The following is a 24,092-nucleotide window of genomic DNA, read 5'->3' on the forward strand; positions in this document are numbered from 1 at the left end:
TGTCAGAGGAATTGAGCAGCCACATGCACGGAATACGATAGTGCGAAAGACTTGTGACTAGCCTGCTGTTTGCTGTTCACACGTACAGGATAAGTTAATATGAGTGATTGCTTGGTCTAACTCTGATTCGAACACTTAAGAAATGTGTGTGTGGTTCAATGATCATTTCATTTATTGCGCACTTCAAATACGTGATTATAATCCAAGAGAGAGCGATGCGGATGGTAAATGAACTCTTAATATTTCTCTAATGAATTCCTCCTTTAAAAATACAGTTTTAAGATGCAGTTTTAGCACATGCCATCTGTTTGTTTTCTGTGCTAAGACCGAAGACCATAATACTGATTTTGTTCAGCATGAATAAAATCATTATTCGAGTAGAGATAATAATGGCTCCTGGAATATTAATGATGTTTACTGCTCAGAAACAACATACGTTACTGAAATTAACTGAGGATTAGCAGTCACACGTTACTTTACCGTTTCATAAAATGTAGCTGCTCAATTCCTCTTCAGGCTTCGAATAAGCGGGGTGTCCCACCGGACAAAATTCATCTTCCATCTAAAGACATTTACAAAAATCCATGTCTACAGTGGCGAACCCACAGGTGGTCGATTGAAGAGCAGCCAACCAGGTAGAAAAATACACTGTGTTGCGATTCTTTGTTGAACGGTGTGTGTGTGTGGGGGGGAAACTCTTCTTCGAAGGCTAATAGGATGCACACGATCTATATTATACGCTTACGTAATGAATTTCTTCTACAAATGTACTGTCTGTTGTAAAAACACAATGCATGTACAGTCGATCTTCCATCAATGTTTCCATGACACTACTGTAACATCATTTTAGTGCCCTCTCTTGGAGGGCACTAAAATCTCTCAATTATATTTGTTTTTAAACAAATATAATTGAGAACCTGCTGGAATCCTTTCGTGGATCCTTGTTTATAAAAACACTGTGCAACTACTTTAGCATCAGCGATACGTTGATCAATAAACATATGCCAAATAGCGATAATCTCTGAAAGCTGCTAAATTGGCCTCGCTAGATACTCGGTTCAGTGCAAATTATACTGTGTAAATATCCTGTGGTTATCAGTAGCTTGCTGTGTAATAGAAAAATAAAGGTGAGCATGTTAATTGAAAAGTAATGCTTCTATGTCCTAACGAAATCAATCATTCTACACATAAAGACCAAAAAAAAAGGTCTCACCAGAAAAGCACACGTGATTAAACTTCTCAAGCACGATCTAATAACATACCTCGTTTAGTTTTTGATTAAACCACCCTAACATAAAGTATCCGGAGAAAAGACCTTAATTAAATGTCAAGTCTCAAGCGTTGACTTAGTTTTTGTAATGACATGCGTGACTGTGCTGCCATCTATCGTTCAGAAGGAGTATTTGCACACAAGGGGCTAATTATCCATAGATAATTTTTAATTACAGCAATTTGTTGTTCGTTTTCGGAATATGAATAAAGATCTCAGTTCTGAAAGATATATACAAACAAAATATATCTTAAGTACACTTTATTAATTCTGATATCATCAGGGCATTGTTTTTTCCTTCATAAATGAGTGTAGTTCTTAAAAGTCACAAAAATAGCCTATGTCTAAAATTAAAGGCACATTGCCCATACAACACTTTTACATTTTCAGAATGATTATAATGCGAAATATCTAGTAGAGGGCTCTGCAAAAGCTTTGAAGCACTAGCAGCGTGACATGAAGCTGCAAGTTCCACCTCATTAACAACGACGATGAGTCTAGCAACAGTTAATTTTTTTTTTTTTTTTTTTGTATACATCATTCAGTCAGTTAACATTAACAATTGAAAAACAGTCAATCCTACTACATAAGCAGAGAACTTTTGAATACTAACATCTTTCAAGTATAAAGACAACTTCGCAAACCGTATCTGACTCTGTTTATTTATTTTTTCTGCAATTTCTATATACAAATATAAATGCTGATGGTGATACATGTGCACACTATCTACATCAGCAGGATCTTTAGAGTCTACACATCTACTTTTAATAAATTAAACTATATAAAGCTCCTGGATGTATAAGTCCCGATTATTTATATATATAACATATATACAGCTACAATAACTCACTCGTGAATCCTAAGAATAACAATTTGTGTCGAACGTAAGTAGCCACTTTTTTGGCCTTTAAAGAAAAGATAAAATTATGAGTAGACAGAAATAAATTAAGTAATAGATGGGTTTAGGGAATTGTCACAATGAAAAGAAAGTAAGACATGATTCTTAGAAGTGACTAGATCGTGTATATAATTTCTGGACAGCATCTCGCATTGGGATAGGCAGAAGACTGCTTCTTTCTCTCTATTATCCTCTTACTTCAAAGGCTTTTATTTTTTCGTTTTAAATCTGGAAATGAAAAGTCGCTTTGTGTTATACACTCTTTATTGCGTAAAGATGAGCCCTAAAATAGGTGGAGAAAGCTTTTTGTCACGTTTAAATACAATTTATCACCGTGACATTAATAACCACGTGTAATTTTCCGTGTTCTGTAGAATTGGTGATTTACATCCTGTTGATGTTTCCGAGATTACTTGGGCGTGTGGTAAAAATTGGTTAGAACAAAGAAAAGATTGAAATAATGATTCTGCTTCATTAGCAGCACTCCTAGACGTGTCACCAGCGAAATGGACAAGTTGGAGGATTTAATTTTTTCTCTCTTAAGCTGTTTAAATTGAGATTTCATAGTAACCAAAAACACGCAGGATTCAATTTTACTTCAGACTCGATTATTTGCTATTTTACATAGATCAAAGTTTATAATTGTTGGCTTGGAATTCTACGTTTCTGCTTTACTTACTAAGCGAACAATACAAATATTATCACGTGACTTTTCAGCGACTTGTGGCTCTCTGTTTAAATTGTTCCTCTTTTACTGATGATGGCCTAGTCATCCATCAACAATAAACAGAAAAAATTAATTATAGGCGATCCAGTTTTATCACTTAAATTACCTGTTGCCTATTTTCTATTTATGATGCGATCGGTGATTAACATGGTGTCTATGTGCTGTTAACGGGGAGAACTTTTAATGCGAAATGCGTAATGTTAAATAAATCTCGTAAAGGACATAGATCGTCTATTCCAAATATAGACAACCATTCCGAAGAAGTTAAACTCGATCTTTGATTTCCTGGCGGTAAAAGTACTGAAGTACATGGCAGTCCGTTACAATTTGTTCCACATGGTTTTTGAACAGTTCATGCATGTTCTCGCAAATGATTTTCCGTACTCCCAAAACGAAAATAAATAAAAGCAATTTCTGTTGCCGTTTTATAGGGAAAAAAAAATCTTTCTGGTAAAGTACGTTGAACTTATAAGCAGTCAAAATCAACTACGCTATTCTCCTTGGCTAATAGTGCAAGTTTCGACTCAGCTTTATAACGGCTCTTTTGAGGAGCAGTTGACGCGCAAACTTTACTTCAGAATGTAGGAACGCTGCTCATAGCCTTCAGCATATTAACATGAAAAAAAAAAATCTGAAATATTAAAAAAAGTTCAATATCGAGTATAACGATATTTTTAAATATTATATTTTTTTTAAAAATTTTTAGAAAACAGTACTATAAGGGCTGGCAGTTAGATTTTAGCTTACTCTAAGCCACAAATACGTGGTTAACCCACTTCAGCCGGTTATCCTATCAAAACAGTGATTAGCTCTCTCTGTACCAAGTCTACAAAGTAGTAAACTTGCCAAGAGGCGCAAAACACTGAGCGAAGAGCTTCTTCCGGTCAATGGTTTTAAGTCAAAATGAACAGAACAAAGACTACCTGTGAAGAGGCGCGAACTGTGGGTTTATCTTTACATATTTGCACCTTAGTTGCAAATAAGATGTTACTGAGGTAGAAAACCAAGACCACCTCGCATCAAATTGATAAGCTTAACTCACCTATGTATAACAGAGAAGCGAGGTTCACATTCACAGCGGTTATTATACACACAGATGTTAAACTTATATAACAGAAACAAATCTTTAGTGGCAGATAAATGTCTTATGTCGACTATCGTTAGAACACTCAAGGAGGCTTCGGAAATGTCTAGGCACCCTGTCCAATATTTTATTCTAGATCCTTATTCTTACTCATTTTCTGAACTTCGTCTCTACTGGTCAAAGCAGTTAAGCTAAACAGATCTGCATACACTCAACTCGCTTTTTATTCACAAGTGCTTTTTTATTATTAAATTTGCTTGCTCTGATCTATTTATATTCACTATACAATAATTTATAGGAAATTGCTACAATTTTTAGGTCCTGATTACGTATTTCTACTGCAAAATTCTTGGTATAATAAATCCGCCCATTAAATTAATGAATACGCAATATGGTTTGATATTAATTACTGAATTCATGCAGTTTACAATTGGAACAGAAAAGTAAAGTATTAAGATTTTTTTTATCGTCCTATATGGCTTGGAATTATGTCTAAACGGATGCAGAAAAGAGGAAAAACTATGACCACGGGTAAGCAAGGAGGAAATTGTGATTGGCCGTTGGTAAAATGCATAAAAAAAAAAAATCTTTACGGTTTTTGTAAACCCCCTCGCTGGGAGATTTCGTAATTAGAAGCAGTACAATTAATAATGCTGAATCAAGTTCGTACTATTATTAAAAAAAAAAAAAAAATCCTGAAAATTGCGAAGCATGTGCCTCTAAGTAGCGTCCTCCACAAGAGGGCGCTACTCAGAGGTTCGGTAGAATGTTTTTCTTTTAACATTCAAGTAATGACAAAGGCGTCGATAACTAAATAACATTGAGAATAATGAAAAGAAAAAGTTGATTTAACCTAAGGATTTGCAGACTCAACTTATAAATAGATTTTATTTATTTTTTAACATCAATGAAGTAAGATTTATTTTTTGGAAACGGGAATTGAGGAAAACTAATTTAATTATATTTTTATCATGTTTATTAATATTATCCAAATGCTACATGATATTATCTAGAGCAGTAGCATCCAACCTTTATTTTATTTTATTTTGTGTGTGTATGTGTGTGTGGGGGGGGGTTATCGGTAAATTTTTTTTTTATTTTTTTTGAATGAGGATGTCATTTATCCACCAAAACATAGCTTTTACGTATTCCATCTGCAGAAATGAGAAATGCCACCTCACGGAAATAAGATAATCTCACAGAGTCTAATATATCTCTGCGCCTCATATGAAATGATACGATAGATACATAAAGGGATTGATCAACTTTCTATAGCATAAATTTACAAACATAAATTGCTGCATCAGTAAAGACAAATGACGTATATCGTATGTCAATAATGGATTAATCAAAATAAGACTTGAATGGCTTATTTCTTATCGGATCCTAAGTTTTCAAACTTGCTGGATTCATGAGTGTCATAGAAAGGTATCGCTGGTTGGACAATAATGATCTAGAGGAGCAGGATATCCTCATGCAACTGCAAATCTGGAATGTACATATACTTTGCGTTTCATTATTAGGAAGAGGAAACTTTGAGAAGTAGTTAAAGTAACTTCCGACTACTTATTCCTATCATATCGCTGATAAAGGGAATAAGAAACAGACCTACATACTTTAAAGGCCAAGTTGCAAACTTCTAGCACATCGGTAACTGGAAACTAGCTGAATACATTTCAGAAATACTACTGTTACTTAGGAAATCACCGCTACTTATGCGTACAATACAATTATAGTACCACGACAGAGCCTATAATTCGTTGTGCATCACTCCACGAGGGGGCGCTACTAAACAACTGTTCCCTAACGGGTTACTGTAAGGATCAAGACAAACTTGCGCTTTCTGTATCGTCCACCTGACCCTCATCACACCGTGGCGCCTTTTCTTCTTCGTCGTCGGTGCTCCGCTTGTTCTCTTCTTCCTCGTCATCTGCCGCCCCGCTGTCGACACTCGCCTTCTTGACGATCACGACAAGGTCATCCTTTTCTTTGTGTTCCCCGGAAAGGGTTTCGATGGTACCGAGAGGGGGCGCCCGGCTGTCGGACGGCGAAGACTCCATCTGCTGGACTCGCCGTCGGAGCACGTTCACACTGTGCAGTAGAGCATCCCGTTCGTCTTCCAAAGAGTGCACTCTCAACTCGAGACGCTTGATTGTGCTTTGGTATGAGGTGACAGAAGCCTCTAGGGTGTGTACGTTCGACTGCGCCACCTGAAAAAAAAAAAAGAAAAAAAAAGTGAAAGTAAGATCAAGATAAACACAATTCTACTCTTTCTCATATACACACGTTTATTATAAACTCTAATGAGGGCTGACTTTAATCTTAATCAATGCAACTCTCACTAACTCAGTACTGTCCATAAACTTCTTAACAAAATTCGGGAAGTCTCCAGTATGTCGAGAGTGTTAGAGAAAGTTAAAATTATGCCCACAGAATGAAGTCTATCCAAGATAAACTATTCAATCCAACAGACACTGCGGAACTGCAGCACCCCCAATTTTTCTCGATATATAAATGTATTTATTAATTTATTTATATTTGCTTGTAATATTTCATTTTATCATCAACAATCCTATACAATTCTCTTATTTTGTATAAAAAATAATTAAAATCCATCTTGTAGGTTAGGAGGGCGCTAGCAGCACTGTATTTACCACAGTGCCATATTGCTACGCGCGCAAGCATATGCACGTCATAGTGAGATGCGAGTTATTAGCGTAATGCGGCACTGTCCGTCGCGCAGTTCCACTGTTGTTTATATGCAGTTTGCGCCAGTAGTAGAGTGTTCGTAGTGCTTATCGTGTTTACTCCGTCTCTTTAAATATTTGGACATTACAATTAAAGACATAACATTTGTTATAGTTTTTATTTCAGAACATTATTGGGGTTATGATAATGGATTTTATTTTTTAAGTAATTTTGAATTATACCAAACTGTATAATTTTATCGATAATAAACAATCTTTTTTCATATTTCATTTTTTTTAAAATTTTTACCCTAATTTTGATATTTTATTCCAAACACGTATACACTGTACTAACAGTGTGTACGTATATTTCGAAAGTTGCACCCCCCCCCCCCCCCCACGATTTCAACCCACGAGCCGCCACTGTCTAACAGTAAGCCCAGAACTACAGGAAGGGCTTCCTGAATAACTAAGTGAACACTGCACATGCATTATTATTTCCAGAACAGTGTATAACAGTTCTGAAAGTAGGTTGTCTTGATAATAGAAACATGAAAAATAATCTGGGAAAGGAAACGATTTTTTTTTTTTTTTTTTACTAGATTATTATGGTGGAACTTAATACACAAAGTCGAACAACGTACGGATTTACGTTCGCTGAAATCGTACTCGATTTTTCCTAGTTCAAAGAAGTAAAAACACCATTCTGGCATCGCGTACTGCTTCGTGTGCGAACAATTGTTGGTAACGTTTTGAGAAAAACCAATGAGAACATTTTCGTACTATGACTCATTTTTCTTTAAACTTTACCGAAACTGCGACTTTGTACCACCCAAGATTGAAAGTTCGATTGAAATACGGACTCAAATCACGAAATATGAAAATTAAAAGAAAAATGCATGTTAGAGGATCTAAAGGATCAGCATTTACCTCGCCGAGAGGAATTTATAAATCACGGACAGGGGGGTGGAAAGGAAGTGTTTCTTTTAATAGACTGATTTGATTTTTATGCAAACGTGTTTATCGCGATGGAAAGAAGGGAAACGTTAGCTTCGGGGAATATACCCGCCCCCATAAAAATCCACGTATTCAGTTAGAGATACTATGAGCATGTTGAGATTTTTCTTTCTTTTTTTTTTTTTCTGTGTGTGTGTGTGTGAAGGAGTGCTAAGATGTTTGGGAGGATGCTTCATTTATTGACTTGGAACGTAAAGTTTGACGTACGCTGTCGGTACATCAAAGGAACGTTTGCAACAAGGCGAGGAGAACAGGAAGAAAATGTGGGCAGCTTTTAGTGGGAGGGTTGGAAAGTAATGAGCGAGGTGCGGTAATTGTCACTCGAGTGATGAAAGTTGTGCGGGAGAGAGAGACGAAACACGAGATTCATCGTTGATTCGGGTTGAAACTTTGAATAATACATCAAATGCGGAGTTTTTAACTCGAAGGTTTTTTTCTAATACTAGCAATTTGATAGTGCTGTTTCTTAGTTCGATGAACCTTACGTGCACTAAGAAAAAGGTGGGCATTTAAAAATAAAACTCATCCATTCGGCTCCATTTCGAGGAAAAAAAACAACAACTAAAATTTAACTGACGTTGGCCATCAAAGTGGTCGCACTGTGTTTCCATATTCAAAAAAGGTAACATGATGTGCAGCAGAGCTTAGCTTGTTGACTCACAAAATGCTAACGGTAAACTCGGGTTATATATTTCGCATTATACTTGAAAACACGGTAAACAGTGGGGTGTAGCATGTCCGGTTCGTATTGGCATCATGGCGTCAAATGCTAATCTTCAGATCCTTAAATACATATCTTAATTCTTCAAAAATTCACATAAAATTGAGGGCATTGAGGACCGGTGAATCACACGGCTTGGTAAGAACACTTTAGCCTATTATATAACTTGCTAACAGTGAAGACAAAGACCAACAGATTCTTAAGGGCGATAGTTTCATTATGTTAGCTGCATATTCTTTCTCTCACTTTTAGTGAGAGAAAGAATATGCAGCTAACAAATATATTTGTACTAGTAACTGATTTACTAGCCAATATTGCAAGATGCCGAATTAAAATCAATGAAGCGAAGACAATAAATATTACACGAAAACAAGATGATCGTTATCCTGCACATTGTAGAACATATATTGGGTATGTTCCACAGGCCAACAATTTTTGTTAATATTTCAATAAAATATAATTATATTTATAGATCAATTTATTAGACGTGTTAAATATTAAGTCACTTTTTCGGAAATGATGTCGCCCTGCTACGTGTCATCACACTCTTTAAAATTCTTATGTAATTAAATGAAGTTCTGTCTTTTAAAATTGAAGATAAGTTTAAATTCCGTGTATTCTTGCGGGCGGTTTAGCTTGACTGAGTGACGAAAAAACCGAGTTCCATCCGGAAAGGAAAACCTTCCCTGCCGTATGAAAACTGCGAACTCACCTTCGGTTGAAAAGTCGAGCTAAATTCGAATCAGAAGGTCTTCGTCAAAACAGAGTAATCTAGGGAGGCACTTTATACGTTTCTTTAATTCTCAATTTGAGGAAATTTTAACAATAACTCATTTCAAACAATTGCAGGTATGTATTTGAGATTTTTTTTGATAACTCTATTGTATTGCGTTGCTTTTCTAACAAAAGATAGAAAAAATTCAATCATCTTAATGAAATCTATTAACCGCTTTCAAAGTAATCAATTCTAATGCAACTATTTAAGGCCATTATTTAAGTGGCCACTGTTCCTAAGAATTATTATCAGTGATTATTCAAGTTCAAAAACATAATCCACGCTATTTACCTGTAACTGGTCCTTGAGTTCGTTGGTATGTTTCGTAAGTTCTTTGTTCTCCGAGTCAATTCGATCTACTGAATCGGGATCACCTCTTGACGGCGCATGCGACACTTCTTCTCGGAGCACGTGGAACTCGACTTCGTACACTTTAAGTTGCTGTTTGATATCCAGAGTAAAGGCCTGGAAGAATACATTTTATTAGGACACACTCGAAGAAATGTACGCTGCAATAATACGTAAGAAAATGACCAGAGATTCGTGCCTTGCGTTCGATTGTTCTTATGAAACTTAAATTAAAATGGACAAATTTTAGTAACGATCTAGGGGTTGCGCATTCAACTCAAGGTGTTCTGTTGCGCTAATATTCTTCCAGTTTAAATATAGGAAAGTTTTCAGACCGCCGCTAAGTACTTTAAAAATATTTAACCCAATAATAAATATTTCATATAAGATGGTTGGTTGGCTGTTCTGGATTTACGGCCAAAACAAACTCAGGCTATTGTCTGTTTGGCTGATGAAAAAAAAAAAACATCTCCATATGAGGCCGGTTAACTCGCCTTCTGTTGTAAAGTCTTTATAAAGATTCTTCTCGTCTTTGACGGGATTTGAACCCAGGTATTTCCAACCAATGAGTATCGACACCGACTGAGTATTGATATGAAAGTATGTTATTACAATAAGACACGTGAATGCTGACGGTATTTTGTATTCCTTTTTCATAATATAAACGGAAAAAATATATCCCAAATTCGTTACAAAAGGCAGCGTTTTTTTTTCCCAAACTACTGAATCCACGAGATACCATTTCATGAATCTTATCAAGTTTTCTCTTGTGATTAAGTTAAAAGGCTTGTCGTTACATGCTAATAAAGATCGTGTTTTTGTTCTCTAGGAATGCAGCCCAGAATGCGAAGAGTCTTTATGGTTTTTTTTTTAACTGATGGTGAGTTAGCTGGTCTCATGATGCGATGGTAAGGCGTTTTCTTCCAGAACAAGAGTTTTTCACCCCACAAAACAGACAAATCGGAAGAAGACAATACACGCAATTATTATTATCATTTGTCACTTCCAGGGAGTCCAAAGACTCATCGAGGGAGGACATTTACTCTACAGCTCTGCTTCCACCATTATAGACATAACAATTATGACAATTGTGGCAATGTAAATTTGGCGAAATTTACATTGCCAACTCTGTTTAATTGGAAACAGGTGATGGGCAGTTAGAAGAACACTATTGTATCTGAAAGAGAATATCACCAGGTGTCTCTCCTAAATATGATTCATTACTTCATTTTTTTTTTTAAATCTATAATTAGAAGAAAATCGCTGCTTAGTGTTTATAAATATTTTACTTAGGAAAAGACAGATCTAGGTTTAATCTTGGTGACGGAAAGAAATGACTTCCAAATCAACCAAAAAAAAAAAAAAAAAAAATCCAAACTGATGAAGTTGCATGTTATCGAAACAGACACGCGCACCGAATTAAACAGATTTAGAACTTCGTCACGCCCGGGAGGTCAAGGTTTAATAAGGCTTCGGGTGTACAAATAGCACATTTGGTTGTCCATTTAATGTCATCTGCCACGCTAATCTCGCGCTTATCCAATCTCCTTTTTTCCTGCCCTATTTCTCGTGTTAATTTGAAACACTTGGAGCACCAGGTGGCAGTATATTTACCTCTTCAAGGACTTTCTCCATGCCGATATTTCCGCTAGAGGGCAACGTCGTCTTGATGAATTCCATGACAGCTTCGAAACTTGTGCAGCGAAGGATCTCCCGCTGGTGGGTCTTGAGCAATAGCAGCGCCACCTTGAAGACAGCCTCCATCCCCTGAAGAAAAACGATATCTAGAAAATAAACAACAGTGGGTTATAAATGTCTGATTGGGAGACAAGGGTCACAGGGCGAACTTGATCAAATGATCTTTCAATTTTTCCATAAAGGCGGAGTCGCTGATACCCCTAAGAGATTAATGAAGTCGAAAAATGGCTTGTCAATTTGAGTGGCACCAACTTGGAGTAGGTATATCCGCCACTCCCACATCACCCGCTAGGTTGGGCATGGTAAGGGTCGTGAACTGGCGATATGTTCACACTACGCAAATATAACGGCGATCCACCCCTACACTGTGAGCAGGGAAGCTTTATCAATTACATCAGGTGGATGGTTCGTTCTGTCATTAGTGGTTAAATTAGAAAACGAGTTCCATGAAGAGGGAAGGGCCATCAATGTATGCTATTCATGATCTATCTCTTCCCCCCCTTTGATTGTCAAATTTCTTGTCAGATACGAGACAACTGTGCTGATTTAATTTGTTAATGTGTGAAGCGGAAAAAGGATAAGCAGGAAGAAAGAACGCGAATATAAACAGTCACTGTCGATGCACACAGCATATTGGAAGCCCTTTTGTGGCAAGAGCCTATTACTTAAGGCGAAGAAAAATTACTTTGGCCAAAAAAACAGGTCTTTAACTGTCTAAAAGAGTGAGATCCAACAACGCGTACGTGAACTACATCAAAAGAGAAAACAGTTTTTGATGTTTTGGATCAACTGCAGAGGCATGAAAACAGTCGTACTCGAAATGCACGTTGATATTTTTAACACTTGTCGAATTTCTTTCGCAGTCCACCAGTATTAACAGATCTGTCACTGGTCTATTCGAATTAAGATTCCACACATACGGTTCGTTGATATGAATTCCAAATCAGTGTTTCGTAAACTGTTTTAACAGCAGCACAATCCACCTAAATCCGAGGAAATATTCGGAGGCCTATTTACATATGCACTGTGTAGATATGCAAGCGTAGGACTCTCACCTTATTAACAATAGTCTTAAAAACACATTGACATTATGGGCTGATCGCAAGAGGGGATGAGTTGAGAGTAGCCTGTATTCACTTCAAAGATTTAGGATATTTTAAGCCCGGAAAGTTGGCTAAATACGTAATGAAAGTATGTGGGTTTTCTACTAACTTGCCACAGTTGCGCTTACAGTTACCGTGTAATTCGATTAAGTCAACCATCTTGAATGAGAGAGAAAGAGTAGATGTATGATTAAGGCATAGTTTAGCATGCATGTTAGCAGACGGACATAAGCACAAAAAATCCAGATCACGAACTGACATGAAAAGAATTCCTCTGAGAACCAGGAAAACAGTGTTCAGGAAAAGACATACGTCTTCCGAGTGAGGATAAAACATTTTCTTGCGTAATTAGGATAAGGAAATGATTTAGAAGTACTCGCTATTTTCTAGAGACTAAATCGTCCATGATTAACTGTCCAGTTTTACTACTGAAACAAACAAAAAATAAACCCTCTCACATTAGGAATCGAGATCATAGTGGAACACTTCAGTATTCAACAGTCCTTCCTGTTCTTCTTTCAAGGACCAATCATTTTACTCATGTTGAAGAATATCTCGTAATTATGTACAATCCGCGTATTAATTTTTCTTGGCTCGTTAACTGTATTTCTTGTGTCGCGTAGTTAAAGATGCCGAACAGCTCATCGAAAGCGACAGAAATACATGATCGCAGCGTAGTACATGTCCTGAAAATTCGCTGTAGAAATTCGAGCTGTTTATCTTTGAAGGAACTGGCGTGTGAATCGAAATCTGAATGCACGCTTTAGCTGACGAAAACGTCTGGAAATCCTGCGAAATTGTTACAGGGGCAAAGGAACCAACTCTAAAATACTGATACCAGCAATCACTCAAAAGTAAGGAAAATTGTGTTAGCCCTAAAATAGATTAAAAAAAATTACATCATCAGATCGGATCGATCTCTCAAAACGTGATCCCAGTTTGAATCCTGGGATGGAAGAAGAGGAAGGTAGCAAATTTGGAAGCCATACTCTTGCTGGAATCCTTCTCCAAAGATCCTTTTGTTCGAGTATGCAACAGTTATCAGAACCATAAGCAGAAAGGGCATTTTACTGAGAAATTTTAGTGTTAATGATAATTTAACATGTAAAGTCATCGTAAAATCCTCATCCAAAACGAAACCTAAACTGTATAATATTGGGATCATTACAACTAGTGGCCAAACCTTTGAACCTGTCAGTAATTAACACCGAAGACTGCCTTTCCCCTTTCTTTCTTAAGTAACTCAGCACTGATAGATGCGATTAACATGTATTTGATTCTCGCATCTTATAGTGAAATCTTCCACACGTGATAATTCTCACAGCGCATGTTCTTTCACAATACCAACAGACCAGGGTGTTTCTTCACCCAAATTATCGGTACAATATCTGAATTCTCTATAGCGGACCGCTAAAATTATGTAGACATATAATACATATTTATTCACTTTTTCAATGAACATTATTTAAATAATTTTCATCCATTTTTAACACTAAATAACGCACAAATCCACATTAAGGAATAATATTTAAAGATACGTTATCCTTTCTCATTCGCTAATTTTTTTCTATCCTCAGAATTAAAGATATGACTGCAAGAGGTAGAGCAGCACGAGACACCAAAAGGGACCGTCTTTGATTTTTATTGTTGTCAAAGGTGAAAATTTATATTGGCTTTTATCTAATACTGTGTTATGATTGTGGACATAAATAGTGAATGTAGTCCCTAATATGAAAAAGAAAAATCTGTAAGTTTTTTTTCTCTTTTTTTTCGTGTTCGCGATGATTTCTTCGTGCAAATGGATTAGCAATCTGCACATTTTCCATAAGCAAGCCTTCTTCTTCTGGTGGTAGAAGTCAGCGGCGGACATTTGAGAATACGTCTTTGGGATCAAGATAAAATATTTCAAGTGTTTTTTTCAGTGTACACAAATAATGCTTGTGAAGCATCTCCCATTCAATTCTTTGAGAGCGACCAAAGGAGCATTTCGTAATCAAGAAGTACGGACGTCTTGTAGAAAAAGTTTTGCAGACTGGTAAAATTTTTGCTACGATACTGGTAAGAATTATGGGGACTAATCGTGACATCGGCATATCGGTTAAGTACATATGTTCTCAGGCTAGTTTGCCTATTTTCCGGGCAAAAAAAAAAAAAAAAAAAAAAAACCGCTACCTGCCTGTGGATGAGAGTGTCTAACTGATCTTCAACTGAAAAGAGGTCCGCGCAGTTATCCTAGTGGCTTTGCGCTTGGCAACCATATGCCTGGGGAAGGAGTGTCCTAGGTTCGATTTCCGTTGACTACGTGCTTAAGCTTAAGGATCTTCCTCAGCCATAGCCAAGTTAGCCGGTCTTGGGCGTGGACAGCAGGGTTTTCCCCCCAGTTTTTCATCCCGCAAGCAAGCAAACCGACCCCGTGAACACACACGGATTACAGTCAGGAATACTGACCCAGCCATAGGCTTGATTCGTCAGCTATGCCGGTTCTGAGCCTGGATAAAATTTGGGGGTATTGAGATGGTGCCGTACCTCCCCGTAAAAAGGGTACTGAAGGCCATTATATCATCATCATATGAAACTAACTAAATGAAAAGAGAAACTCCTTACTTCACACACCACAAGTAATCTGGCGAGGTCTTTTCCAACCAAAGGACGCATCATATCGTGTTGTTCTTCTCACTGAGATACGAAGGTGCTTTAATAAATCAAGACCTTATTAAATCACTTCAAGTTTGCAATAGCTAATTATTCGAATAAACTTGGTCCGCACTGTTCCCAAATAATCATAATAACAATCGCTCTGTATTTACATAATTGCAGAGCACATACTTTGAAGCTGAATGGCACAACTCAAAATATTTCGTCCTCTGAATATAAAATGTAATAATTTCTTGTTTATACAGAGGCCGCAGTTTTCCTTCGGGAAACTTGAGTACCGTATTGACTCGAATATAACTCGCACTCCCCCCCCCCCTCCCCCCAAAAAAATAAAGTTAAAAAATCGTGGTGCGAGATATATGCGGGGATTTTCGGAACCTATTTTTTCAGGAAAAAATTAAATTGACGTTTATAATTAAATCTCAGTATAATTTATAATTGTTCACATTATTTATAAAATGAAGGCATTTAAATTTATCAATGTTATTTATGCGATCAGCCAATCGCTTTTATCACACGTTATATTTGAATCTTTTAGCGACAATGCTTCTGCAATTAAATTAAAACAAACAGTTGCATTATTGATTGTCCTTTTATCATTTTGGAATCATAAAGATCTTTGAGCTTATCATAACTTTGAGTTTAAAACCAGCACTGTAATTTGAACGTTTCTCCGTATTTCAAGCAAAAATCACCAGTAATTTACCGACTTGAGATACGTTAGGAACAATCCTTCGCGAATGACTAATGAGAATTGAAAGCGGAGCACGAAACGGACGGCAATGATAGGCCAGTAGAGATAGAGCAGCTATGAAGACGTGCATATGATTGGCGCGGTATTAACAAAAAATCGCGCGACTCAACGACAAAGGAAGTTTTAAACTTCTAGCGTGTGCGATTACATTTTATGACAATGAGCTCTATTGTGTTTATTTATGCCTGCGATGCCGCAAATAAAGTTCTTATAGCAGCTGAACCGTTATTATTCGGTCGTTAACATCATTTGAAGGCACTTCAACTTATTGCGCGATTGCGTATTTCTACCCGATAAGTCAGGCAGCGTAAGAAATCGGCCGGCCACTGATAACAGTGATAGCTAACTACTCGACCAGCCTGGCTGGCTGAGTAGTTAGCGTATCCGCTCTGCTGGCAACAGGCTGTGGGTTCGAATCCCGCCGTGGGCATGGATGATTGTGGAAATAGCAGTGGTGGTGGTCGGTTGTCAAACTGCCCTATGAAAGGTTGGAAAGAAATCTATAACGCGTATGTTTCTCTGCTCTAGAGACCAAAGATGGAACTTTTTTTTTCCCCCAAGCTTCAGCCATCCAATAGCAAGGGATGTGGGGTCACAGCGGGTGATGAAAATCATCGATCCTTTAAAGAATTCATAAACATCCATGCCGCAGTGATCCAGTGGTCAGAGAGCGAAGATGCTATTGGCTCGGCAAAAACAGGCTGAACAAATAACATAAACCTATTTATTTGATATATTAACTTATAAGATGTGCTATAACAGAGATTTGTATCGGTTTGTTAGTTTGGGTTTCGGCTTCTCATATCCATTAAACATTCCCTTCGCCAAAATGCCTTGCATAAAATATTGAATTAAATTATTATAATCCGCTTTTTCTTCTTTAGTGTAATTAAACCGAATCATAGCTATACATGCCTGAATATGTGCCGGATATAAGAGAGAAACGTTTATAATTGTAATTCTACTGAACTAGACTTTTAAAATAAAACTTTTAGCAAATAAGTAGAGAAATACTCACCTAGCAATCGAGCCACGAAACCCAGAGGAAAGTGGGAGGAAAACAGAGTTAGAAACCAAGGGGCTGCATAAAGTGCGGGAGAAATCTCAAAACGTTCGAAGTGGGAGTGGATATCGCCAAGGTTGTCGTACACTAAGCGAGACAATTGGTACATCTGGATCTAGAAACAAAAAAAGGATCACCGATTTTCTAAATTGTCCAGTTTGCATTGAAAGAAATAAGATCACTGCGGGACGAATATTATATTAATAATAATCTTAACTGATTACCACTTGCTTACTACCCAGAAATGCGAGTAGTTGACAAAGGTGATTAGATAAAACGGAAAGAAAAAGCAAGTCATCATGGTATCATGCTTATGTAACAGTGACACCAGGAATTTAATATTACGAAATTCTGCTGTAAGCGCTAGCACACAGTTTTCTAACCTTTGCCATTTTCCAACTATTTTAGGATCTGCAAGTTAATGTTGGCTATGCACTTGCTGGCAAAATGCTTTTAAGATGAGTTCTATTGCAATGTATACTTGCTTTCGGGTTTGTCTCAGGATCCCAATGACGAATCCATATTTCTTCTTCGGTATCTTAAGAGGAATGCATCTGGATTTGAAAGGAACAGGTTTACATTGTTTTAAAAAAAGTTACGCTTGAATTCTGAGATGGTGTCAGTATAATGCTCATTGTTTAGTCAGAGGTTAACTACATTCGCTCGTATGTCAATATTTTCGTGTAAAAATGATAACTACACATACATATATTAGTCCAACTGTGATGATTCACAGTTGGACTAATATATGTATATTCTTCTATATCAAGAACGACGCACTGCTCATTGTCAGAAATTTTTAAAGATGCTGTATTGAGACTTACAGTTTCATTCATATCTGGAGATACTTTAGCCATGTCTCTTCCACATGTGAATTCATCCCGAATTCTGCTTTAAAATGAAGAAGCAACAAACCTATTATACACATTTCCCACCTTCTCGTAAGCTGGGTTAGGAGTGTTAATAATATTGGTCGATATTAATTCGAATACTTTTAATATAATACCAGGAATTCAGTTACAAACCGAAGTTTTGTGAAGTGTGACAGCAAATGATTTATCAATTATTCGAACACTAGAATAACTAAGTTACGCAGTCCGCTCATCCTTGACATTTGGTTCGTGCTCTTTTATTTTTTCACCTATCTTTCTGAAAACCTCAGTGCATAGTTAGAATTTTCCATTTAAGGTATTATTTTCTAACTGGCACTATTATTCTTTCCCCCGTTCAATTTTATATTTCCTCGCTATGGTAGTTATTGGTGCTTATATACACACGTTATAACATTCATAAGCGCCTCCGTAGTAGCCTAGTCAGTTTTGATTATGCGTTTCGCTTGGAAAGACCCGAGTTGGAATCTTGCCTAGGACGCGAAGAGCCTCGATCTATGCACAAGCGCAAAACAGATGAGAATATTCATAAAGCAAGCATAAACATATATTTTTTTTTATATATTTTTATGGTGCAAACGTAAGAGAAAACTAAACTGTGTTGGAAATAACTTCTTTTATTAAAAATCTTTTTTTTTTTATAGATATTAGCTAAAGAGCATCAATTTACATAAAAATTACTTTAATTATTCGCAAATTTTGTCTCCCTATGAACCCAAGTGCAGCATAAACAGGAACACAGTCTGTCAAAATTCCGACAGTCACTTGGACATTTAATAGCTGAAAGATTAGTTAAGACTGATGGTTGTGTTTTTGATGTTTCGGGAATACATATTATTAAACACCGACAGGCGCTTAATATGTATACGCGAAACATCAAAAGGACAATCATCAGTCTTAATAAACACAGTCGTAAGTAGTCTTTTGGCTATCAAATGTCAAAGTGATTGTCGGAATTCTGACAGGTAAATAACCAGTTACGGTATTCCAGTTCATGTCAACAGAAGTCTGACAACAAGTCACTTAACACGATGCAATGCACATAACTGCCATTGCTAGCAATAATCTGATAAGTTCCACCCCCCCTTTCTTTCTGCATTCTTAGTCTTCCCCTTTCTTTTTTATATCTTACTTTTAATCACTCCTTTATTAGTATAATGAGATAATAAATCAATACTGCGATGTCTTCGTAACTATATTAGAGCTGTTTAATTTCGGTTGAAATATTCTCAGTGAATCCACGAAGTATTGTTGTTGGTTAAAATAACATAGCATAAGAATTAAAAAGAAAATAGTATTGCAATATCAAACATCTAAACAGTAGTTACAAAGGCTTTCCTCGTACACACACACACACACACACGCAATTCAAAATGTTCACCTCTTGCTCTGACGCCACATTTTATAGGTAACTGCAGGCATAGTTCAACTCTACAGTTAATTACTTGTACTATGTTTTTTTCTCAAAGTACTTGGGTACTAACGTTGAGAAATTTACAGAAAGAGAAGTTAATCAGTTTGGCTGATGAGAGACTAATATATTCTCAATAGCCAATTATTAAAAAAAATCCTGTTAATATAAGTGGCTTTTGAAGCGATATTAAACAAACTTTCAGTACAGAAATGCCAAGAAAGTGTAAAGAAAATTCGCAATATTAAGTCCAAGTAAAGACATTGAAAAGTCTTCTGGGGAGGTACAGAAACCGAACCAGTTTCGCATTCTTAATTGACGGCATTAAAGTCTTCCCCCCCATCCATCCACACGCACACATATGCGAATGTTGACGCAGCAATATTACCAAGTAAGATGAGATAACGCTACACAATATACTTAAGAGCCAATGCGTAGTAAAAGTAGTTCCACCCACCTGAAGAGCTGACATGTCAGGCTTGTACTGATCACGAAAACTCAGATGGAACATGATGTGTTTCATCATCTGGAACGCCTCTTCCTCGGTCATCTGTAATTAGAACAATTTGATCGCTTGTTAAGATGGAAGAACATCGAACTTCCTCCTTAAGTTATATAACTACTTCCTTGGTTCTAAGATATATTACTTAAAAAAAACAAAAAACAGAGCATTTACCAATTGTTATCTCGTGGTAACTTATGGCAGTCGTCATGTTTATATGAGTTAAGCCTGGCTTGGACACTGTTTTACGATAATCTTTTTATAATTCTGTTGCCTTGACATTTTTCTTAAGTCCGATTATATTCATATTTTATACAGTTTATGTTGCGAATACACAATACAAAGTGGCACGCTCTTTTCAACTGAAAAGATAAATGGTCCAACTGAAATGATAAATTTCAGGAGTAATTTTGAATCAAATTACAGCAAAAAACCGGCCAAAATATTATCAAATCAAACCATAGGAATAAAATAAAAAAAAATAACGAAATTAAAGTTTCCGCTAACCAGTCACGAACCAAGAATTGGTTTAAAAACGAAATGCATGTTGCACAAGCAGCGGACCGATATGCTTAAACACAAAATCACAGTTGCAGACTCTTCCAAGTATTTAGAATGCAGTTCGAACTTGTTCATTCGAAGTTGAATTTTCGATTATCAATCTTTCCGCTGTTTTCTTGAGCACTATCAAGATATCTGTGACAAATATTCGTTATTCAAAGAACTCGATCGAGTGGAAACTTTTGTAAAAATCCGACGTGTGTGGGATGACAAAAGTTACGAGTGCGTTTATGACATATATCGGGATGTTTTGTCACACCAATTAGTCCTATTGAAATCAAAACTGAATTGATTCGCCAAATTTTCGTATTCGAAATTCCAGTTTCGTTCAATTCCATTCAACCAATATAGAATTATTAACATCAGTTTAAATCAATTTGCCAAATTGATTCAAACTCAGTTTCCGATCCTTTTTTATTTGCCAATAAAAACGATCCGAAATTGAATAGGTATATCCAAATTTTATTCAATTATCTATATAGAGTAGGGTTAGTGCAATATATAGTTTCATTACTTTTGCCCGCGCAAACATGTCTGTTCATACAAAAAGTCAGAATGGCTTGGAAAAAAAATAAAATAAAGGATTCTTTAGAATGATTACAATTCTCACTGCATTCTCTTTTGTATTTTGAGAATAATTAAGCAAAGATCAACACTTTTATTTCAGAACAAGGTATTAATTATGGACCCGTAATTCTAACAGCTTTAGTTATTTTAAAAAAAGAATGCAAAGCGAGGTAAGCACGCTATTCATAATACCTTCAATACAAAAGATATGAAAGATTCATAACTGAGTATTAGAAACAAAGGGAATTTGAAATAATGACGAAAAGAGCACAAAAGATTTCAACTTGGCAATGAATTGGTTATTACACCATTTCCAATAATTCCAATCTGGATGCATGCAATTTATTAGGGAAAAAAAAAAAAGATTAGCACAATGTGGTTCAGTTTTAGTTTCAATCAGTGTATTTTTATTAGCAAAACCATTCGAACTGATATAAATATACAGTCATCCCTCGACTTACGTCCGTGATCCTATAAGGGAATAAACATTTTCGACTATACTTTCTAACAAGACGCCAGCGAGGGTAAAGTAAAAACCGGCAGGCAAACCGGCCCTGGAACACACGCACGGATAATCAGGAATACTTAAGACAATCCCTCCATCCATAGGTCTGAATTGTCAGCTATCATGCCGATCCCGGATAAAAATAGGGGGGGGGGGATATTGAGGTGGTGCCGTACCTCCTCGTAAAAGGGGCTCACGGCCGTTGAATCACCATACGAAATGAATGAACCCCTAGATCAAGGTCATGTTTCTCCCTCAAAACACTGCCTTCATTGATCCAACCGATGGATAAGGGAGCTCTTGCAGTGTTTAAGGCTTATTATCTACGGAGAACTTTTTCACAAGCCATTTCTGCTACTAAAGGAAATGACCAGGCAATTCTGGAAAGCATTCAATATTTATCATGCTATTAAAAATATTGCTGTAGTTTGGGACGAAGTGTATGAATGGCATATGGAAAAAGACATTAAAAAAGTTTGTGCACCATTTTGGAAGTTTTGAAAAATATGACGACCTTTGTAAATTGAGTGAAGAAATAGTGGGTCTAGCAAACAATCTGAATCTCGAAGTGAATGATGACAACATAATTCAACCACACAGAAAGTGTCCCTAAAGAGTTGACCAACGGAGAATTGGTCCAACTGGAGGAATAAGATGTTGCAGAAGAGGAAGAGCGAAAAGAGAAACAAGAAGAGGATAGTTAAAAAAATTCACAGTGTCTTGCAGAAATGTTCTTTGCAGTTAGCGATGTTCTCAAAATGGCTGAAGACGTGAACCCCAATGTCGAACGCTACTTATTAGTAGAACGGAAAGTACATGCTACGTTTGCTTGCTATAAACAAATTTATGATGAAAAGAAGAAGAGGAACAAGCAAAGCACATCGGACATTTTCATCAAAAAAAAACAAAGGTTACACCAGAAGAACCGCAGCCACCTGGTCCTTCACATAGGGAAGGTAATGAAGATGCGATGATGGAGAAAGATTTCGGTATTTATTCTACTGTTTTATAGTGGCAGTAACGCACAGTACAGTTTTATAATAAGGTTTAAAAATTAAAATGACATTATACTTATTACGGTTAAGTCCCTAACCCCTAAACTCTGTTGATTTAATATATCGACTTACGTCCTGCCGGATGGAACGGAAGCCCGATGTAAGTCGAGAATTGACTGTAATTCTTTACCGACTGAGTGGAATTTCAGGAAATTTATTAATATATTTTTCTGTGAATCCTCTCTAAGAAAGGTCTTAAATTTATAGTGCATGGGTATCGTAAGCGGGTTAGATAATCCGGAAATCTTTGAGCCGCTTCGAAGTGAGTCTCACAGGGAATTGAAATCAATCAACCACTAAAAGACATTCACAAACATGCATGTCCACAAAGAGATTAAACTAGTTCTAGCTTCAAACCGCCTGATAACAGATGATCTTTTTCTTTCTTGATTTTTTTTTCTTTCATTGATTTTCTTTCGTTTAATCATTCAGGATTAAACGAAAGAAAACAACAGTATACTTAGAAGCCATTAGAAATCGGAAAGACTATTTATGCAGTCAGTATCAGGAATGAAGCAATCCCTAAATCTCAACAAGTATTAATTTATCCAGCATTTTAAAGACTTAATAGTCTCCAAAATGTTGGATAAGTTAATGCGCGAAGTTCACTTTCAGTCCAATGGCCCACGTGTGTGTGTGTGTGTGTGTGTGTGTGTGTGTGTGTGTGTGTGTGTGTGTGTGTGTGTGTGTGTATACACACTGTTTGGAAAGAAGTCAACGGACACCATAGTGTGAAGAACAAGCAGCTTCTTGAGGCCCACCTTAATACGATGTAGGACCTTCTTTCGCTGTGATGACTGCAACAATCCTATAGTTGAGTCATCACAGCGTATATTGTATGCTTCTGGAAAGCATACTTTCCAGAAGCATACAATAGCGATCAATGAGAAGTTTGGTTTGTGCCATTCTTCCTGTAGGCATGTAATGAGGTTCTGGACTGTTGTGACAGAAGTCCCTTGACCTCACCCGACGCTCCAGTTCATTACAAAGATGTTCAATAGGGTTGAGTGCAGAGGACAGTCAAGTGTGGTGATGTCCATGTCTAGAGACCACACAGTTACAGCCTTATGATACGCACATTATCTTGCTGAAAGAATAATGGTTAGTTCCGTAGAAACGCCACAAAGTAGGAAGCACTGCATTGTCCAGATACCTCTCTGAGTTCAGTGTTCCTGGCACCACAAACAGAGGTCCGAAGCCAAACCAAGAAAAATATGATCACACCACCAACTCCGAATTTCATAGTTGGGGTTATTACGCACTCTGGTAAGAGACGTTCACCGGACACCCACCACACCCATCCATCTGCTCGGTAGAGGATGTAGCATGATTCTGCACTCCATAACACAGCTTTCCAAGCTTCCAAGTCCCACTGTATACACGCTCTTTGCACCACTGAAGACAACACTATATGGTGGTTCGGGTAATGTGGGGTCCTACCATGGAAATCCATGTTATTAACCTTGGTTCTGAATGTTTTTGCGCATATTCGTGTTCCCATCGATGCCCGGAACCCCGCATTCAACGTGTCGGCCGACGAATGGCGAGTTTTATATATATTATCTTTTGTAGCACCCTACGGTGACGTTCAGTGAGTGTAGTTTGTCGTCCACTGCGGGTAGCACCTGCAATTGATTTCCTGTCCTCCCATCTGTGTATGGTATTACTGATTGGTGAGTGACTGATTGGATTGCTCAATGTCAACAATTTGCAGAACAGACAGGCCTGCAACATGGCATCCTATCACAACGCCTCATTTAAACTCTGTCAGTTGCACTGACTTGGGAGCATCACATTCCTT

The 24,092-nt window shown here is 37.0% G+C and overlaps 1 protein-coding gene across 1 annotated transcript in view; it reads right to left on the reverse strand.

Moving 5' to 3' along the window:
- Positions 1-1,516: 1,516 nt before the first annotated feature.
- LOC150100690 (TBC1 domain family member 1-like) overlaps positions 1,517-24,092 on the reverse strand; it is a 342,041-nt gene continuing 319,465 nt past the window's right edge. Inside the window, exons 16-20 of the mRNA XM_090401806.1 lie at positions 19,559-19,651; positions 16,756-16,915; positions 11,142-11,311; positions 9,471-9,644; positions 1,517-6,189 (exon numbers count right to left, since the gene is read on the reverse strand). Coding sequence (XP_090257932.1) covers positions 5,803-6,189; positions 9,471-9,644; positions 11,142-11,311; positions 16,756-16,915; positions 19,559-19,651 — 984 coding nt within the window. The 3' untranslated portion in view covers positions 1,517-5,802. The remainder of the gene's footprint in view (positions 6,190-9,470; positions 9,645-11,141; positions 11,312-16,755; positions 16,916-19,558; positions 19,652-24,092) is intronic.

Source organism: Typopeltis vanoorti, chromosome 12 (assembly GCF_054136105.1).
Source record: "Typopeltis vanoorti isolate ZY-2024b chromosome 12, IOZ_Tvanoo_1.0, whole genome shotgun sequence".
Classification (NCBI taxonomy): Eukaryota; Metazoa; Arthropoda; class Arachnida; order Uropygi; family Thelyphonidae; genus Typopeltis; species Typopeltis vanoorti.